Source organism: Schistocerca americana, chromosome 4 (genome assembly GCF_021461395.2).
Source record: "Schistocerca americana isolate TAMUIC-IGC-003095 chromosome 4, iqSchAmer2.1, whole genome shotgun sequence".
Lineage (NCBI taxonomy): Eukaryota > Metazoa > Arthropoda > Insecta > Orthoptera > Acrididae > Schistocerca > Schistocerca americana.
Window position 1 is genome coordinate 245,523,564 of NC_060122.1, and position 15,812 is coordinate 245,539,375.

At 38.3% G+C, this 15,812-nt stretch overlaps 1 protein-coding gene across 3 annotated transcripts in view; it reads left to right on the forward strand.

The window, feature by feature from the left end:
- Positions 1-15,812, forward strand: part of LOC124612452 (endoplasmic reticulum-Golgi intermediate compartment protein 3) — a 95,191-nt gene that overhangs the window by 17,272 nt on the left and 62,107 nt on the right. For all 3 annotated transcript variants that reach the window (XM_047140676.1, XM_047140677.1, XM_047140678.1), the window contains exons 2-4: positions 3,698-3,856; positions 3,939-4,055; positions 8,056-8,084. In XM_047140676.1, coding sequence (XP_046996632.1) covers positions 3,698-3,856; positions 3,939-4,055; positions 8,056-8,084 — 305 coding nt within the window. The remainder of the gene's footprint in view (positions 1-3,697; positions 3,857-3,938; positions 4,056-8,055; positions 8,085-15,812) is intronic.

The window sequence follows — 15,812 nt, forward strand, 5'->3', positions numbered from 1 at the left end:
TGGAGTGTCATGTCTTATGAGACTCGCCTGTATAATAAAACAGCATTCACCTCTGTTGACAGAGGCTGGTCACAGAAACCCCAGTGAAGATGACGTGTTGAGATAAAATTAGCAAGGCACTGGTGAGGGGAAGAAGAGTACATGGTGCATGCATGTATAACTAATTAAGCATGTGTGTTCAGGGGATAAAGTGGCAGGAAAGTGCTGGTTTCATGACTGAAAATCCTTAGCCCAATGAAACATTGAAAGACACGTATTGGAATACAGTAAGTACCAAGCACAACAAACGAAAACATATGCAGTTCAACATTTTATTGGCAATTAATCATTTTAAATCATGACAGTGGCACATTTTTGCCACTTTTTCATCTGAGGATGTTCATATGAAATGAAATCATTGGCTTAATAAATGTGTCTAAAGTAAAGCTTCAGGCAGTTTTCTTAACATTCATATCAATCAGATGTCAAAAGCTCATCATCATCATCATCATCTTCGTATCCTTCCAGTGAGCCGGGTGGATTGTTCACGAACAAGTTGCTTCCATTTCGCTTGATATTCATCTTGTCTTGATATTGTTTCCCAGTTTTCTCCTTTAGTCTTCAAATATTCTTTAATCTGATCCTACCATCTTTTTGTGGGTATCCTTGTAGCTCTTTTCCTCAGCACATTTCTCTCCAAGTATTGTTTTGATAGGTACTTACCTTCAGTCCCTTCACATGTCCAAACCACTAGAGCTATGCGGTACTCAGTCTCTCAGTTATTGACATATCCATTTGCATCTCTCCTGTGATGTCTTCATTCCTCATTTTCTCTCTTCTAATCTTATGCAAGGTTGGTCACAGAAACTTCAGATCACATGTTTGTAGCATGCTCAGATCTGTCTTGTTAGTGACAGCTTTCTAAACTGCATGTCATAATTGTTTGGTTCTCATAGGAAATCTCATGTCCCACACAAGGTTCCACACTTGGTGAGAAAAAATTAGAGCTCTTTCTTGCTCTGTTTTGTACTTCTAGTTTGGCAGTTCCATTCCATTCCTTGCCTTGTGGAGAAGTGGGATCTTCAGTGGCTAAGGGAGTAAACACCAACAGAAAATCCCCATCCGAGTTAGGCCTAGCAAGTCAACAGCTGAGTATGAATGTATTGCTTTCAGCATGGGAACAAGCCTTGGATAGTATAAGCACAGTGAAAGCACACCTTCCAATTTTGAGAAAGAAAACATTGTCCAAAAAGGCTGTAATAAATTTATTGTTCATTCTAGTAGCTAATTTCAACTGCTAGTCATTTTCAAGCTGTAATCACAAGCTTCAAGCTTCGCAACACATTTGGCTAAAATAACCAGTAAGTACGTAAAGACCCACATCTCTCCATGTGTATGTGTAACACAAGTACAATCCAGTAGTGCACTAGGTTACATCCATTAAAAAAAAATTGTTTGATGTATTCCATAAGTTATTTTTTTCTGCGTACAAATAATGAGCATGCAGACTAAAAAAAAAGTTTGGCAATAAGATTTTATAGAACCATAGCAGTCATAGGGACTCAAAGTATTATGCATTTATTACTATGAGCAAAGCCATATGTGAAGCGGAAATTGTTTCTGGTTGTAAAGATTTGGACGATATAAAAATTAAGTGGGTCCAGGTGCAGATGGCATGACTTTGAACAGCTCACAGGACTTATTGCTTGTGCTTGTGACAAAAATAGTTGATAACTTGTGTGCTATCAAGAGATGAAAAAGGAGAAGTAAATCTTTTATTTATGTATCCCTGTGGATCATCTCATTTTTTTCATAATCACAAAGATCTGTTAAATGAACTGTTCTAAAAAAATCATACTTTTTAAATTAAATCCTGCAGCTGCCACTGGAAGACCATATTGACTATCAGATGAAGAGTTGCGAATAGCTTCACAGATTATATTGGAAAAGAACATGTTACATCAATAATTTGTCATTATTGGTTGAGAGAACAAGGTTATATCATTTAAAAGAAAACTGCAATATGTAATCTTAGACTCTAATAAGAATGTTATTGGAGTGTCGTAATGTCTTCCTTGTTGAAGATGAGAGAAAAGTTTCTAATTGCAAGGCACTCAAATAACACTTTGTTAAATAATAAAAGCTAAACCTTTGTTTAATTAATAATATTGATTAATATAAATGTATTTGTAAAATGAAGGTATAATTACATAAATTATTCATTGTCTTCTTTGAGTATGTGTTGTTATGATATATGTAAAAATGTTTCACCGTCATCATGGGAAAGCCAAATGTGAATTTAAATTTAAATGTATGTTTCTAATAATCTAAAATAAATAAAAAATAAAAATGACTATACAATAAAGTCTACATTACAACTTAGTAATACATCCAAAGTCCTAAAAATGAGTATTGCATTTACCTGTAAAATAGAGTTTATTTTAATATGTTGAGAACACCCTCATGGAATTTGACATGTACAAAAAAAAGTTCTGAAATTTTAATAATAAAAAAAATTGTTTGGGAAAATTCAACATTGTTATGAACATTGACAAGCAGGACATACTGTTTTGTGGGAAACTGGATAAAATGATACTAATTTTAGGTCTGTAAGTCACATATTTTTTGAGATATGGTGTTTTTAAGGTTCTAAAACATTGACAAAAAATTGGATAATTTGGAAGTTTTGAGAATTAGTAACTCCCAAATAAAGGGATTTTCGCGTAAACAACTAATACTATAAATGTACGAAAGTTATCTAAATCTGAGATGTCAAGACCTTGACCATTGGTTAATTTCACATGGACTGACCCACTCATTTTCTTTGGCAATAGTTGTTGCTTTCTTCAGCTCCATTACTGCTAGCAATTGAATATTGTGCAGAGCACAACCATGGTGCTTCTTCCATTAGTTTTAATAATTTCATTCATTCATTCATCTGTGAAACAAGTTAAGATACATATTATCAGAGAAAAACATCTCTTAAAAACTTGATATGTACACTGTATTAACAATCATTGTATTGCATAATATTATTTGTGTTTATGCCAACTAAACATAACATTAAATACTAAACAAAGCTACTACCTGCAAGATAAAAAGATATCTTTCTCAGTTATATGAAATCGATGCTGTTAACCTTCTGTCAATAGCATTGGTGTTTTTCAGAGAAAATAATTACCTACCGATGTAACACTAGAGGCTTGTTTACAATCCACTATTTTTTGCCATGTAACTGACAAAAAAAATTGTGTTGTCTTGTACTGTGATAGTGCAGATCACAGTTCAGCTGTAACTGATTTTTATTACCAGAAACAAAAGTCATTAAGGAATAAAAGTACTAAGAATTCCTAGATTATCAAAAAGGCTTCCGGAAGATGTGTGGTTATCTAATTTACTCAGTATCAGTCTGTTTGCTTCTGCTGAAATTACACATTGTGGGAATTTGGACTGAAATCCAGGCATTCCCAAAATTTTGATAGTTTCTGTAAATAATGTTTGACATGAACAAGAGCTAGAAATCATGTATCAAGCTGAGTAGTTGATATCTGCGGATGAAAGAATAATTGGAAATGAGTTGGATTCTAATTAACTGATGTAAAAGATATATCTTACCATTGTGTGAATTATGTTTGTGACTGAAGTAACACTGTTCTGAGTAGAAACATGAAAGTGTTTGTTCTTAGTGTTAGTCTGTTTCATATCTTTTCTCTTTCAGTTACTATATTGAGCGGTATCATAATGACATTGCTTTTCGTCTCGGAACTACAAGCTTATCTGTCACCAGACGTTTCGGAAGAGCTATTTGTGGATACTTCAAGAGGAACCAAACTCCGGATAAATCTGGACATTATTATACCTTCTATTTCTTGTGAATGTGAGTGTAATGTAGTGATAAAAAGCATGTCGCAGTTTTATGATTTTCACAGTAAAACTTTATCTTTGTTTCATTGCTGTAGTTTTGGTGCTTGATGCTATGGACACATCAGGCGAGCAACATCTGCACATTGAGCACAATATATACAAGAGAAGATTAGATAAATCAGGAAATCCAGTTGAAGAACCACGAAAAGAAGGTATGTAATTCTCTGCCTCACCAGTTTTTCGTAGTACAAAATGATTGTGCTCACATGCTTGCAGCCTTGAACTGTGCTTATTCAATTCGTCTATGGTTTAGATAGTTTCAGGCATTGAAAACTGTGACAGTTTAGCATCTGATATTCCTGTGACGCATTATGCAAGTCAGACACCAATAAATGTGAAAGAAGGATAAGAACTGGGTAGCTAAAAAGTGATGATAGGATTAATTAAAAGAAAAAGAAGTGATTCAAAGTAAAAGAAGTGATCCAAAGAGAGAATGTTGTTTATATTATTTTTTAACATAAGTATTACATTTTCTACAACTGTGTAAAATCTAATCTGTGCTAATAATAAAACTGAAAACCCGCCGTGACTGTTAGAACATGCTGTTCTCCAAAACTACTAGACCAACTTCCATGGTGTTTTCACAGGTAACTTGAGCATAGTCTGAGGGCAATGTATTGGCTTTATTTCAAGAAAATTTGGATCATGGAAAAGAAGAAGGAAAAAATAATGTGATTTTATCAAAAACCATTGTATCTGTTTGTTTGAAAAGGTTCATCTCCAAAATTACTAGACAAATTTTCATGCAGTTTCCACAGGTAACTTGAGTGTAGCATGGGGCAACATATAAGATGTATTTCATCAAAATCTGAACATGGAAAAGAAAGATATCATAATTTAAAGTTCTATCTAATATCATTTACTCATCTTAGTGGTACAGATGAATAATCATCAAAGTGTAGTACACCAAATAACCAGTACATAGTGCTGTTGGTTTCATAGCACACCAAAGATCCTATAGGTGGCATTCCCGGTGAACTTATGTTACTTTGTGTCAGTTACTGTTCATGTGGCCAGCTCTCCTGTGTTAGTGAAGCAAACAAGCTCTTTGTTCATGTCCCCAATCATACTACTTCACCGTTGTATACTAAGAAACTTTGTAAGTTCAAAATAAATTCGACATGTATGAAGTCTCGGGCACAGCCCTAAATGAATACCGGGGCAACTCCAGGTTCTCAGCTAGTGACAAATAAAACGTGCTACTATTACCTCCTTATTTTATTTCACCATCCATTTAGACTTTCTGCTCTTTCATTGATAGGGTTTCTACTCCTCCATCATTAGGTGGACAGACCTATTACATTACTGATGTTTGAGAGAAATTGATTTTAAGTCACTTTGTCAACTTGTGTTTGCTATGTGATATGATGACAAATGCTACAAATAGTTTGTAGTATTGCTAATACATGTACAAGTAAATTGTGGATGATATTGAGTTTAAGTTGTTGTTACAAACTGCTGCGTGTTTGCCAGATTAAGTCACTACAAGAAGCACAAGTAGTTTGCAGTATTGGTAAAGTATACACTATGTGATCAAAAATATCCGGACACTCCCAAAAACATAAGTTTTTCATACTAGGTGCATTGTGCTGCCACTCCTGCCACGTACTCCATATCAGCGACGTCAGTAATCATTAGACATCATGTCAGAGCAAAATGGGGCACTCCGCAGAACTCATGGACTTCGAACACGGTCATGTGATTGGGTGTCGCTTGTGTCATATGTCTGTACACGAGATTTCCACTCTCCTAAACATCCCTAGGTCCACTGTTTCCAATGTTATAGTGAAGTGGAAATGTGAAGGGACACACACAGCACAAACGCGTGCAGGCCGACCTTGTCTGTTGACTGACAGTTGAAGAGGGTCATAATGTGTAATAGACAGACATCTATCTAGACCATAACACAGGAATTCCAAACTGCATCAGGATCTACTGTAAGTACTATGACAGTTTGGCGGGAGGTGAGAAAACTCGGATTTCATGGTCGAGTGGCTGTTCATAAGCCACACATCATGCCAGTAAGTGCCAAACGACACCTCGCTTGGTGTAAGGAGCATAAACTTTGTACGATTGAACAGTGGAAAAACATGACAAATCACAGTACACAATGTGGCGATCCGATGGGTATGGAGAATGCCCAGTGAACGTCATCTGCCAGTGTGTGTAGTGCCAACAGTAAAATTAGAAGGCAGTGGTGTTATGGTGTGGTCATGTTTTTCATGGAGGGGACCTACACCCCTTGTTGTTTTGTGTGGCACTATCACAGCACAGGCCTACTTTGATGTTTTAAGTACCTTATTGCTTCCCGCTGTTGAAGAGCAATTCGGGGATGGTGATTGCATATTTCAACATGTTTGAGCACCTGTCCATAATGCACGGCCTGTGGCGGAGTGGTTGCACAAGAATAACATCCAAGTCCTGACCTGAATCTATAGAACACCTTTGGGATGTTTTGGAATGCCGAATTCCTGCCAGACCTCATCGATCGACATTGATACCTCTCCTCAGTGCAGCACTCCATGAAGAATGGGCTGCCATTCCCCAAGGAACCTTCCAGCACCTGATTGAACGTATGTCTGTGAGAGTGGAAGCCGTCATCAAGTCTAAGGGTGGGCCAACACCATATTGAATTCCAGCATTACCGATGGAGGGCGCCATGAACTTGTAAGTCATTTTCAGCCAGGTGTACGGATAATTTTGATCACATAATGTATATAAATTATGTGATACACTGATATTGTCAAGTTTCCTTCCCCTGTAAAAATTGTGATTCACATCAGAGTCACTGTTATAGCAATTAAATGTAATAATTAACCAAATTCTCCTTGATATGTGATCTATTTGTCGCCATTGATGTCCTAAGCACCGATAAATGCTGACAGTATATAAAAAGTACATTCTTTGCTTGTATCAATCTGTGAAGTAAGATAGTAATTAATGAAATGTATTTGTATGGCTGTGGTAATGTGGACATCATTTGTAGTGACTTTTGGAAGTAAACAACAAGCAATATTATTGTTAGAATGTAGGCCTAATATCATGTATTCATTTGTTGCAGTGTTATGCAATAAGCTTGGAAACTTTACAAAAGTAGCTTAAAATCAACATCACTTACACTTCAATAGAACAGCAGCATTGTCCACTAGAAAGCAAGGGAGGATAAAACCTAGAACTTATTTGTAATTTGAGATAATATTAGTCTAAAACAAAGTAGGGAAAAATATTTTAACAGCAATAATAATTGGAAAAGTAAGAAGAAGGGTCAAAGAGAAGATTGGAGGGAAGGGAAAAAGACTCAAAGTAATGATGGAACAGAAAAGCAACAAAAAGAAAATGAAACACTGTTTGGGTAGCTTGAAATACGACAGATCAAAAGTTGTAAGGAAGAAGATTAAGATTTAGTATCATGTTGACAGCAGGGTCATTAAACATGGAGCAGAAGCTCAAAATGGGGTAAATTTGGGAAGGGAATTAGCCATGTCATTTTCAAAGGAACTGTCATGGCAACTGGTTTAAGCATTCTAGTGAAAACACATGAAGTCTCAGCCTGATTAGTATGTTGGGGAATTTAACCCCAGTCATGGACATATGCAGAAATTTATTCAAGAAGGGACAAGATTCGGTCATTCTTGATATAACTGTTGAGATGGATTTAAGAATGTGTTGTATCCAAGAATTACATTTTACTAAAAGTACACCAAATGTATTGCTTGTGCAGTGGGTTCAACTTAATATTTTTGAAAGGTAAATTTATTTCATTATGATATGCAAAGTACATTTTTTTATTTTATTAATATGAGTACAGACACCACCTCCTTGATTTAATGATCTGAAATTATGATCCCCCATATGGTTGTATCCACCCTTGAGAAAATCCTTTTCTTTATGTCGTAATGTTTAGTGTAAATAAACTTTGTGTAAATACATCTTTTTCATTGTTTAACTTCACTCATTTGAGATCAGCTTTGATACAGCTGTAGTTAATTGTAAAACTATCCATTCTGTTCTTGTGTATTGTTTACTCAGTTGACATGTTTCTATATTTCATGCCTGTTGATATTTATTGTTCCCATAGCATGCATTTAAATTGCACCATGCAGAAAAAAATGTGTAGATTTTATATAGTGTGTATCTTTTTTGTTTTTACAGATTTGGGAGCTACAATAACTGGTGCACAGGTAATTATGACAAGACGTTTGTGTGATAAATGACGTAATTTAATACTGTTTGCAAAAGACCTATCAGAAGGGAATAAAACTTAATGTGTATATAACCTAAAGAACAATCAAATATAGGAAGCATTAAAACAATATTCAATTTTTAAAACTGGTAATCATTGAAGTTTCCATGCCTCTGTATGCCGTGAGACTGGTTAAAATTGGTTTAGGCCAAATCTTTTTCCAAGTTCAGTATACAAGGTGTGATCAAAAAGCCATTATCATCATATCATCCTCATTATCTTCTTCCTTTCATGGATTATGCTGTTGCCCGTTCTGAACTCACAAATAGACAAAATCGTCCTCATCTTTTTTGGTATCTTCTGATATATGTTTTTCCATTCACCTTGTAGGTCAGCATCTTCTGGGGAATTCTGTGACGTGGCATTCTCATGAGATATTTCTCCAATCTTCTTCACCTTCCATGGCCGCTTGCCCCATTTCCTTCAGAAATTTTTAAAGGACCAAGTTTTCAAGGTTCTGCCTTGTTGGATACCGTTATCCAGGAAAATGGTGTGCCTCAGGGTTGCGTCCTGAGCGTTGTCTTTGCTATCACCATTAACCCTATAATGGCCTGTCTCTCACCTGACATCTCTGGCTTTCTTTCCATTGATGATTTTGCAGTCTATTACAGTTCTCCATGTCCTTGTCTCAGTGAGCGTTGTCAGTGATGTCTTGATCATCTTCACTCGTAGAGCATTGACGGTGGCTTTTGTTTTTCCACTGACAGAACCATTTGTATGAATTTCTGGCAGCGCAGTTGGTTTCTTCCACAGTGTTTACATCTTGGGTCTGTTGCTCTTCCATTCATTGAAACTACAAAATTCCTGGAGCTCGTGCTCAACAAGCAACTTTCTTGATCCTCCCAAGTGCCTTACCTGGCAGCCCGCTGCAGCGGTCCCTCAGCGTCCTACATGTCCTCAGGGGTACTTTCTGGGGAGCCAATCAAACCAGCCTTCTCTTTTTGTACCGGTCCCTTGTCCGTTCGAAACTAGACTATGGGTGTTTAGTTTATGCTTCTGCACGTCCATCCCTCTTATGCCGTCTCAATACTATCCACCATCGTGGCATCCGTTTGGCCACTAGTCCCTTTTACACTAGTGTGGTTGAGTGTCTGTTTGCAGAAGCTGCCAAACTATTGCTGTCCTACCACCATGAGTTTCTCCTCAGCAGATATGCATGCCATTTGTCTGCCCTGCGTGGCCATCCATCCTATACCTCCTCCTTCGATGACGCCTTTGATTGTACGGGGCATGTCTCTCTTTTCTGTTACCCCCCGGAGTTCGCTTTCGGCTCTTTGTGTGGCAGTGTAACTTCCTTCGCACTACCTACGCAATAGTACCTTTATGTACACTGATGGCTCTTGGACTGACTGTGGTGTACAGTGTGCCTTAGTCAATGGCACTGACATTTTTCGGTATCAGCTTCCGGAGCATTGCTCAGTATTACAGCAGAACTCTACGCCCTGTATCAGCCCACACAGTACATCTGGCGACTCAAGCTTTGCAGTTGCATTATCTGCTCCATTCAAAGCCTCTGTGTGCTGTACACAGTCCATCCCTTAGTGCAATGGGTCCAGGAAAGGTTGAAGGGTACAATTTCCATTCACACAACTGCAGAAACTATACAGGATATAGGCCAAGTACAATTGCCACTTGGAAAACTCCAGAAACTATACAAGTTATAGGCCAATGTTGCATCCTGGAGAAAGGTTCTTCTACTGTTTTTGTAACATCATGAGCCACGTTCTCAACCACGAAAATGTTTTTAGGACTATGCCCCCTGTACCATCTGCCCCTATTGAATGATTGTCTTAATAGAAGTTGATACTTTGGCAGTTAAAGCATCCCAACACAATCTTGATGTCTTGGTCATGAAAGTCATTTGGCTTGTGGAAGGTAAAATCAATATTAGATGGTTTGTACACTGATGTAATAGTACACAACTGTAGTTCAATTGCCAAAATTTTAATGTTGTTTGTGTCCATCATACTTATTGACTTAATCTCGTATCTTGTCGTACAGAGATAATACTACCATATTGTTCATGAGGGTGTTCTAATGCTGTCTTCATGCCTTCAATTTTTGCTCTTCAGTTGTTACCCTTCTGTGTATTTCTTCCATGTTAAAATGTCTCATGAATGTTGTTTGCATTTGTCTGACAGTAAGACTTCTTACTTTCTTGACAATCCTTCAATATTTAATGAAGATGTCACTATTTTTAGTTTTAAAGAGGTCCAATTTCGCATGTCTACCATTTTTCTCCTATGTTTCGTGATGGTAAAAGGACTAGTTGTTGACACTAGTTCACCATTTCCAGGATATGCACAGTTTGTTCACTCTACAATAATCATTCGCAGAAGCTCCTTCCATGCACCTCTGTACACCCAGGCATTACTAACAAGCTATAATAAAATGAAATGAAACTGCCAGTCAACTGAGTGATGAAATTATTACATGTGTACATAGTCGCATGAAAAAGGATATCCACAGTGAGAGTTCCGTCTCCGAAATGTTCCCTTCCTAAGGAATGGAAGTCATATTCCCAGTTCCCACAGCCCTAGGTTTGCACATCTTCAAAAACCTCTAATGTCTATTGCCAGCTAGAATTTATTTCAGTATTACATGCCCAGATATGGCGTTAACTATCCATGCATTGGTCATTGTGGCATGACAGTAATTGAGTTAGTGGTAGATGATAATTGAGATAATGATGGCTTGGATATGGTTAGCTGAAATGATTAAGACATTGAAATGAATTGTCTCACTACCTTAGCAGCCAGAACGGCCACACGAGTTCCCATTCTTCATTTCTGTCATATGTTCAGAGGTTCCGAATGTGCCAGTTTCGAGATGTATCACAGGAAAAATAAAAACCGGTTGCTAGCATCTTCTGCCTCTGGAGGAAGACAACTCAGCAACCCAAATGAATTTGGGAGATGTAATGCTCATGCAAGACTATATCCTGTAACAATTGCAGCTTCTAATCTTGTCTGAAGCAGCATGGCCCCATGTAGGACACACATACTCCAAAATGGGTTTATAAAACCTGAAACTATAGTTCACAGTTACTACAGACTGTAATTGTAGAATACTGTTGTTAGGCGTATTCAACAAAGCTTTCACTGCAATGGAAGTAAATTTGACAAACTTTTGCAGAGTCAAATGTAATGTCTTGTCGTCTCCTCCTCCCGTCCACCTGAACTGTTAATTGAATTACAATTGTAGTCACTGCATGAGCAGTGAATATTGTGCAAAATAAACATAAAAATTTGTTTATTATTGGAATAGAGCTTATAATGAGACCAAAAGAAAATAACAAAAATGAGGAAAAAACTGAAAATGTGGCTGGGAATGTAAAAACAGGTTTTAACATACAAAATAATGAGCAGATAACAATTGCTCTCAAAATTTCTAAATCACATGTAAATATTTTGCCCCTACTGACATGAAACCTGTGGGGACCCCTAATTCTGCGTCAACATATCAGAATGATCTATTTCTTTTAAAAATACAGTGATTGCTACATTTTTAAATTTTGGATACTGTAAAACATCTACTTAACAAAAAATCTGTACACTCTCACTATTTATTCAAAACATAAGAATTTTATTCCATAACACTGTGCAAATATATTCTTATACTAGCAGAAAATGCTCCTATAGGAGCACAAGAAAGATGAATATACTCCTGTTTAAAGAGTTTTGACTGAAAAGTGGGGTACCAGCTGCCTCATTTTACCTTCCTCAGCACCTTTAAAAATTTTCCCAAAAGTTTTGGGATGCAAACATACTCACACTCTTTTAAACATGCAACTTGCCTTTCACTCCCACCTGCTCCCCTAACTGTAACTCATTCACACCCACTAGTCCATTGCTGTAAGTTGGTTATACCTACCCACTCCCACTTGCCCATATTCACTCAGTCATTCAGTCCAACTCATTGTCATTATTATCTGTGTTACTATTTCACTGTCTTCTGTGTCACAGCCACTGCCTCCTTCATTCTGTTCTGCTACGACTGTTTCCTCTCACTGTCAATGTCTTTCTCTTGTTCTCTCTTAACTGCTACTATCTCATTCATTCTTCCCTACTGCTCCCGTCTCTTCTCACTGTAACCCTCTCTCTTCCTCATACACTCTGTCTCTCATTATCACTGGCTCTCACCCACTTTCGCTTTCTGCATCTCTTTATTCCTCTCCCACTGGCAGTGTCTCCTTCACTCTTTGCCTAAAACTGTCAACTATGCTCCTCTGCCACTGTGTTGCTCTCATTCTCTCACTGCACTGTCTACTGTCTTCCAGTATTTATTACTTATCCATCTTATCACCCCTGCCATTGTCTTCTTGCCTCTCAGCATAAAAAAGCATTAATATTTTTACATGCCAAAATTTTCAGAAAAATTTATGAAAGTGCTGAGGAATGTAGACTGAGACAGGTGGTATGTCACTTTTCAGTCAAGAGTATTTTAAACAGGAGCATATTCACCTTTTTTGTGCTATGATAGAAGTATTTTTCCACTGGTTCCCTTCTTTTCCCTGCCATAGCAGAGCATATCATTCATAAATTTTGATAGTTTACTTAATGTGAAATTTAAATACCACAAAACTAATTTTTACTCCCAAAACTGGATTTTACATGCAGAAAAATTTTGCACGTCCTTCAATGTATAAATGATCTCAAATGTGGATGCACAGAAAACAACCATATTTGCAGATGACACCACAATTATACTAAAAGTAGTCATTAAAGACAAATTACAGCAATCAGTAAACGTCATCACAAAACAATATAGCTGGGCACAGAATAATCAACATGTAATAAATAGTGAAAAAGCCATTACACTAAAATTCCACAATGCTCCAAACAAGGACATGTTTATCCCATTGGTCTCTATTAATGACGAACTAGTCAGTAACAGTACTGAAATCAAACTCCTAGGACTTTGGCTGCAGAGCAATGTTAAATGGAGTAAGCTTATTGAATACCTTAATGCAGAACTGAGATCAGAGATGCTGGAGTTGGTGGTCATGTGTGCGTGAGGTGTGCATGCTTTTTTTTTGTGTGTGTGTGTGTGTGTGTGTGTGTGTGTGTGTGTGTGTGTGTGTGTGTCTGTCTCTTGACTGACGACTGAAAGCTACATCTAAGTGTCTTTTAATTGTGCCTGTGTGCAAGTTGACATTTCTTCTTTATGGTAAGTAGAAATCTATCTTTTTGTACATTGTTAATGCAGAACTCAACAAGACATGTTACCTTCTTTGCTCACAAAAAACATTGTGTAGTGAGAAAATAGTAATGAATGCATACCGTGCCTACTTCCATTCTTGCCTTAAATGTGGAGTCGCTTTCTGAGGAAACTCTAAAACAGCTAATAGCAATTTCAGAGTACAAGAAGGGCCATTAGAATCATCTCGACACTGACCATCAGTGAGGCAGCAACGTCAGTTCTTTCCAAAGGTTTAAACTTCGCAGTTATGCCCACAAAGATTCCCACAGAATAGATCATTCAATCTGTGGAGGCATCACTCCACCAAGTACCACGTGTCAAAGCAGAGAAGATAAGGCAGGAAACTGTAAGAATCTTACAAACAGCAAAACCACCCAGAGCCAATATCACATGTGAAGAAAGACAGACAATATCGGAGCTCAGGAATAACAAGGATATTGTGGTCCTACATGTGGACAAAGGAAACGCTATGGTGCTGATGGCCACTTCTGAATATGAAAAGAAGATGGACGAACTGCTTAGCGATCCCATTTACAGAGTACTAAGAAGTGACCCGACGGCGAGGATAGGCAGAAATATGAAGGCCCTCGTAAAGGACTCAAGAATTTATCCTGACACAGCCAAGAGACTAATCACCAAGGTGCCTGTTCCTCCTAGAATCTGTGGAGTACCTAAGCTCCATAAGGAGGGTTATCCGCTGAGGCCCATAGTGAACGGAATAGATCCACCTACGTATTATGTTGCAAAACATCTGGCACATAAGTTACGCCGTCTTGTGGGACAAACAGACTCCTACGTGAAAGACTTTTCCCACTTCATACAACTGATTAGGGAACAGAGAATAAAGCCATCAGACATTATGGTCAGTTTTGACATCAAGTCTCTCTTCACTAACATACCCATTGAAGAGACTATGTGCATTGTACAGGATCGAATCCCACCAGATATCTGCGATCTGGTGCGCTTATGCCTGTCATCTACGTACTTCACCTGGCAGGGAAAATATTACGAACAGTTAGATGGAGTGGCAATGGGTTCCCCGCTCTCCCCTGTAGCTGCGGACATCTTCATGGAAGCCTTTGAGCAAACAGCCCTAGCTTCTGCTCCATTACCTCCCAGTTGTTGGCTACAATATATGGATGACACATTCGTTATCTGGCCTCATGGTGAAGCGGAATTGGGAAACTTCCTCCAGCACTTAAATAGCCTGCAGAAAAATATTAAGTTCGCACATGAGACTGAAAACAATGGTACCTTGCCATTTCTGGACGTGGAAGTATACAGAGCTGCCGAAGGAAAACTGTGACACAAAGTGTACCGGAAACCAATGCACACTAATCGGTACCTGCACGCAGAGAGCCGCCACCACCCAGGTCAAAAGTATTCTGTTCTGCATACGTTAACTGCCTGAGTCTACCGGATAAACGATGAAAATAACATCAAAGAAGAATTAAAGGAGCTACAACACATGTTTCATGCCAATGGCTATGATGACAACATCATAAGAAAGTTAGCTAAAACCAAAGGGAGCAGAACATGTGAAGAAGGCAAAGAAGAGGAGCTTCCACTGGTGCACTTACCATATGTAAAAGGCATCAGTGAACGGCTAGGCAACGTCCTCCGCCGTCAAGGTTTCAGATCGATTTTTCGAAGCAGTCACAGGATCCACGAAATTATAGGTTCCACCAAGGATGTAGTCAACGATCTTAACACTGCAGGTGTTTACGAACTATGGTGTGAGTGTGGAGCTTCCTACATAGGAAAAACGGGGAGACCTGTAGCTTAAGAGTAGCAGAACACGAACGCTATGTACGATTACAGCAACATAATAAATCAGTGTTAGTGGAACACCACTGTGACTGTGGACAACCTATCAGGTTCCAGGAAGCCCGAGTACTGGCAAAATAATCATGGATGCGAGAACGCAAAATATGGGAGGCGATCGAAATTATTAAGCAGCCTGACAACATCAACAGAGAAGATGGCTACAAACTCCTGGCGTCCTGGCTGCCAGCCATCCCAGTCCAACGGGCCACGAGTGGTCGTGGGGCAGAAGCTACACGGGACATGAACGTATCTGCACAAACAGCTGTAGAGCAACTCTCAGTACATTTTCGTGCACACCAGGAGGAAAACTTGCCGACTAGAAGCCGAACGCTGATTGGCGGACAGCTACCAACCGTTGACAACATGGTCATCCACAAATAGCCTCTTTCCTTCCATCTTCCCTTACGTCATGACTAGCCAATCATATTAGAGGGCCAATTAAAAGTTTTAGAACAGTGACGTCAGACATCGATAGTATGTAATAAATAGAAGCACCTATCCCCATGCAAAACCAGTCGTGACCTGAGGAAGACAACAAGTTTCTGGCACAGTTGTTACATAGGTTATTGCTGCTACAATGGTAGGTTATCAAGATTTAAGTGAGTTTGAATGTATGTTAAAATCGGCGCATGAGTGA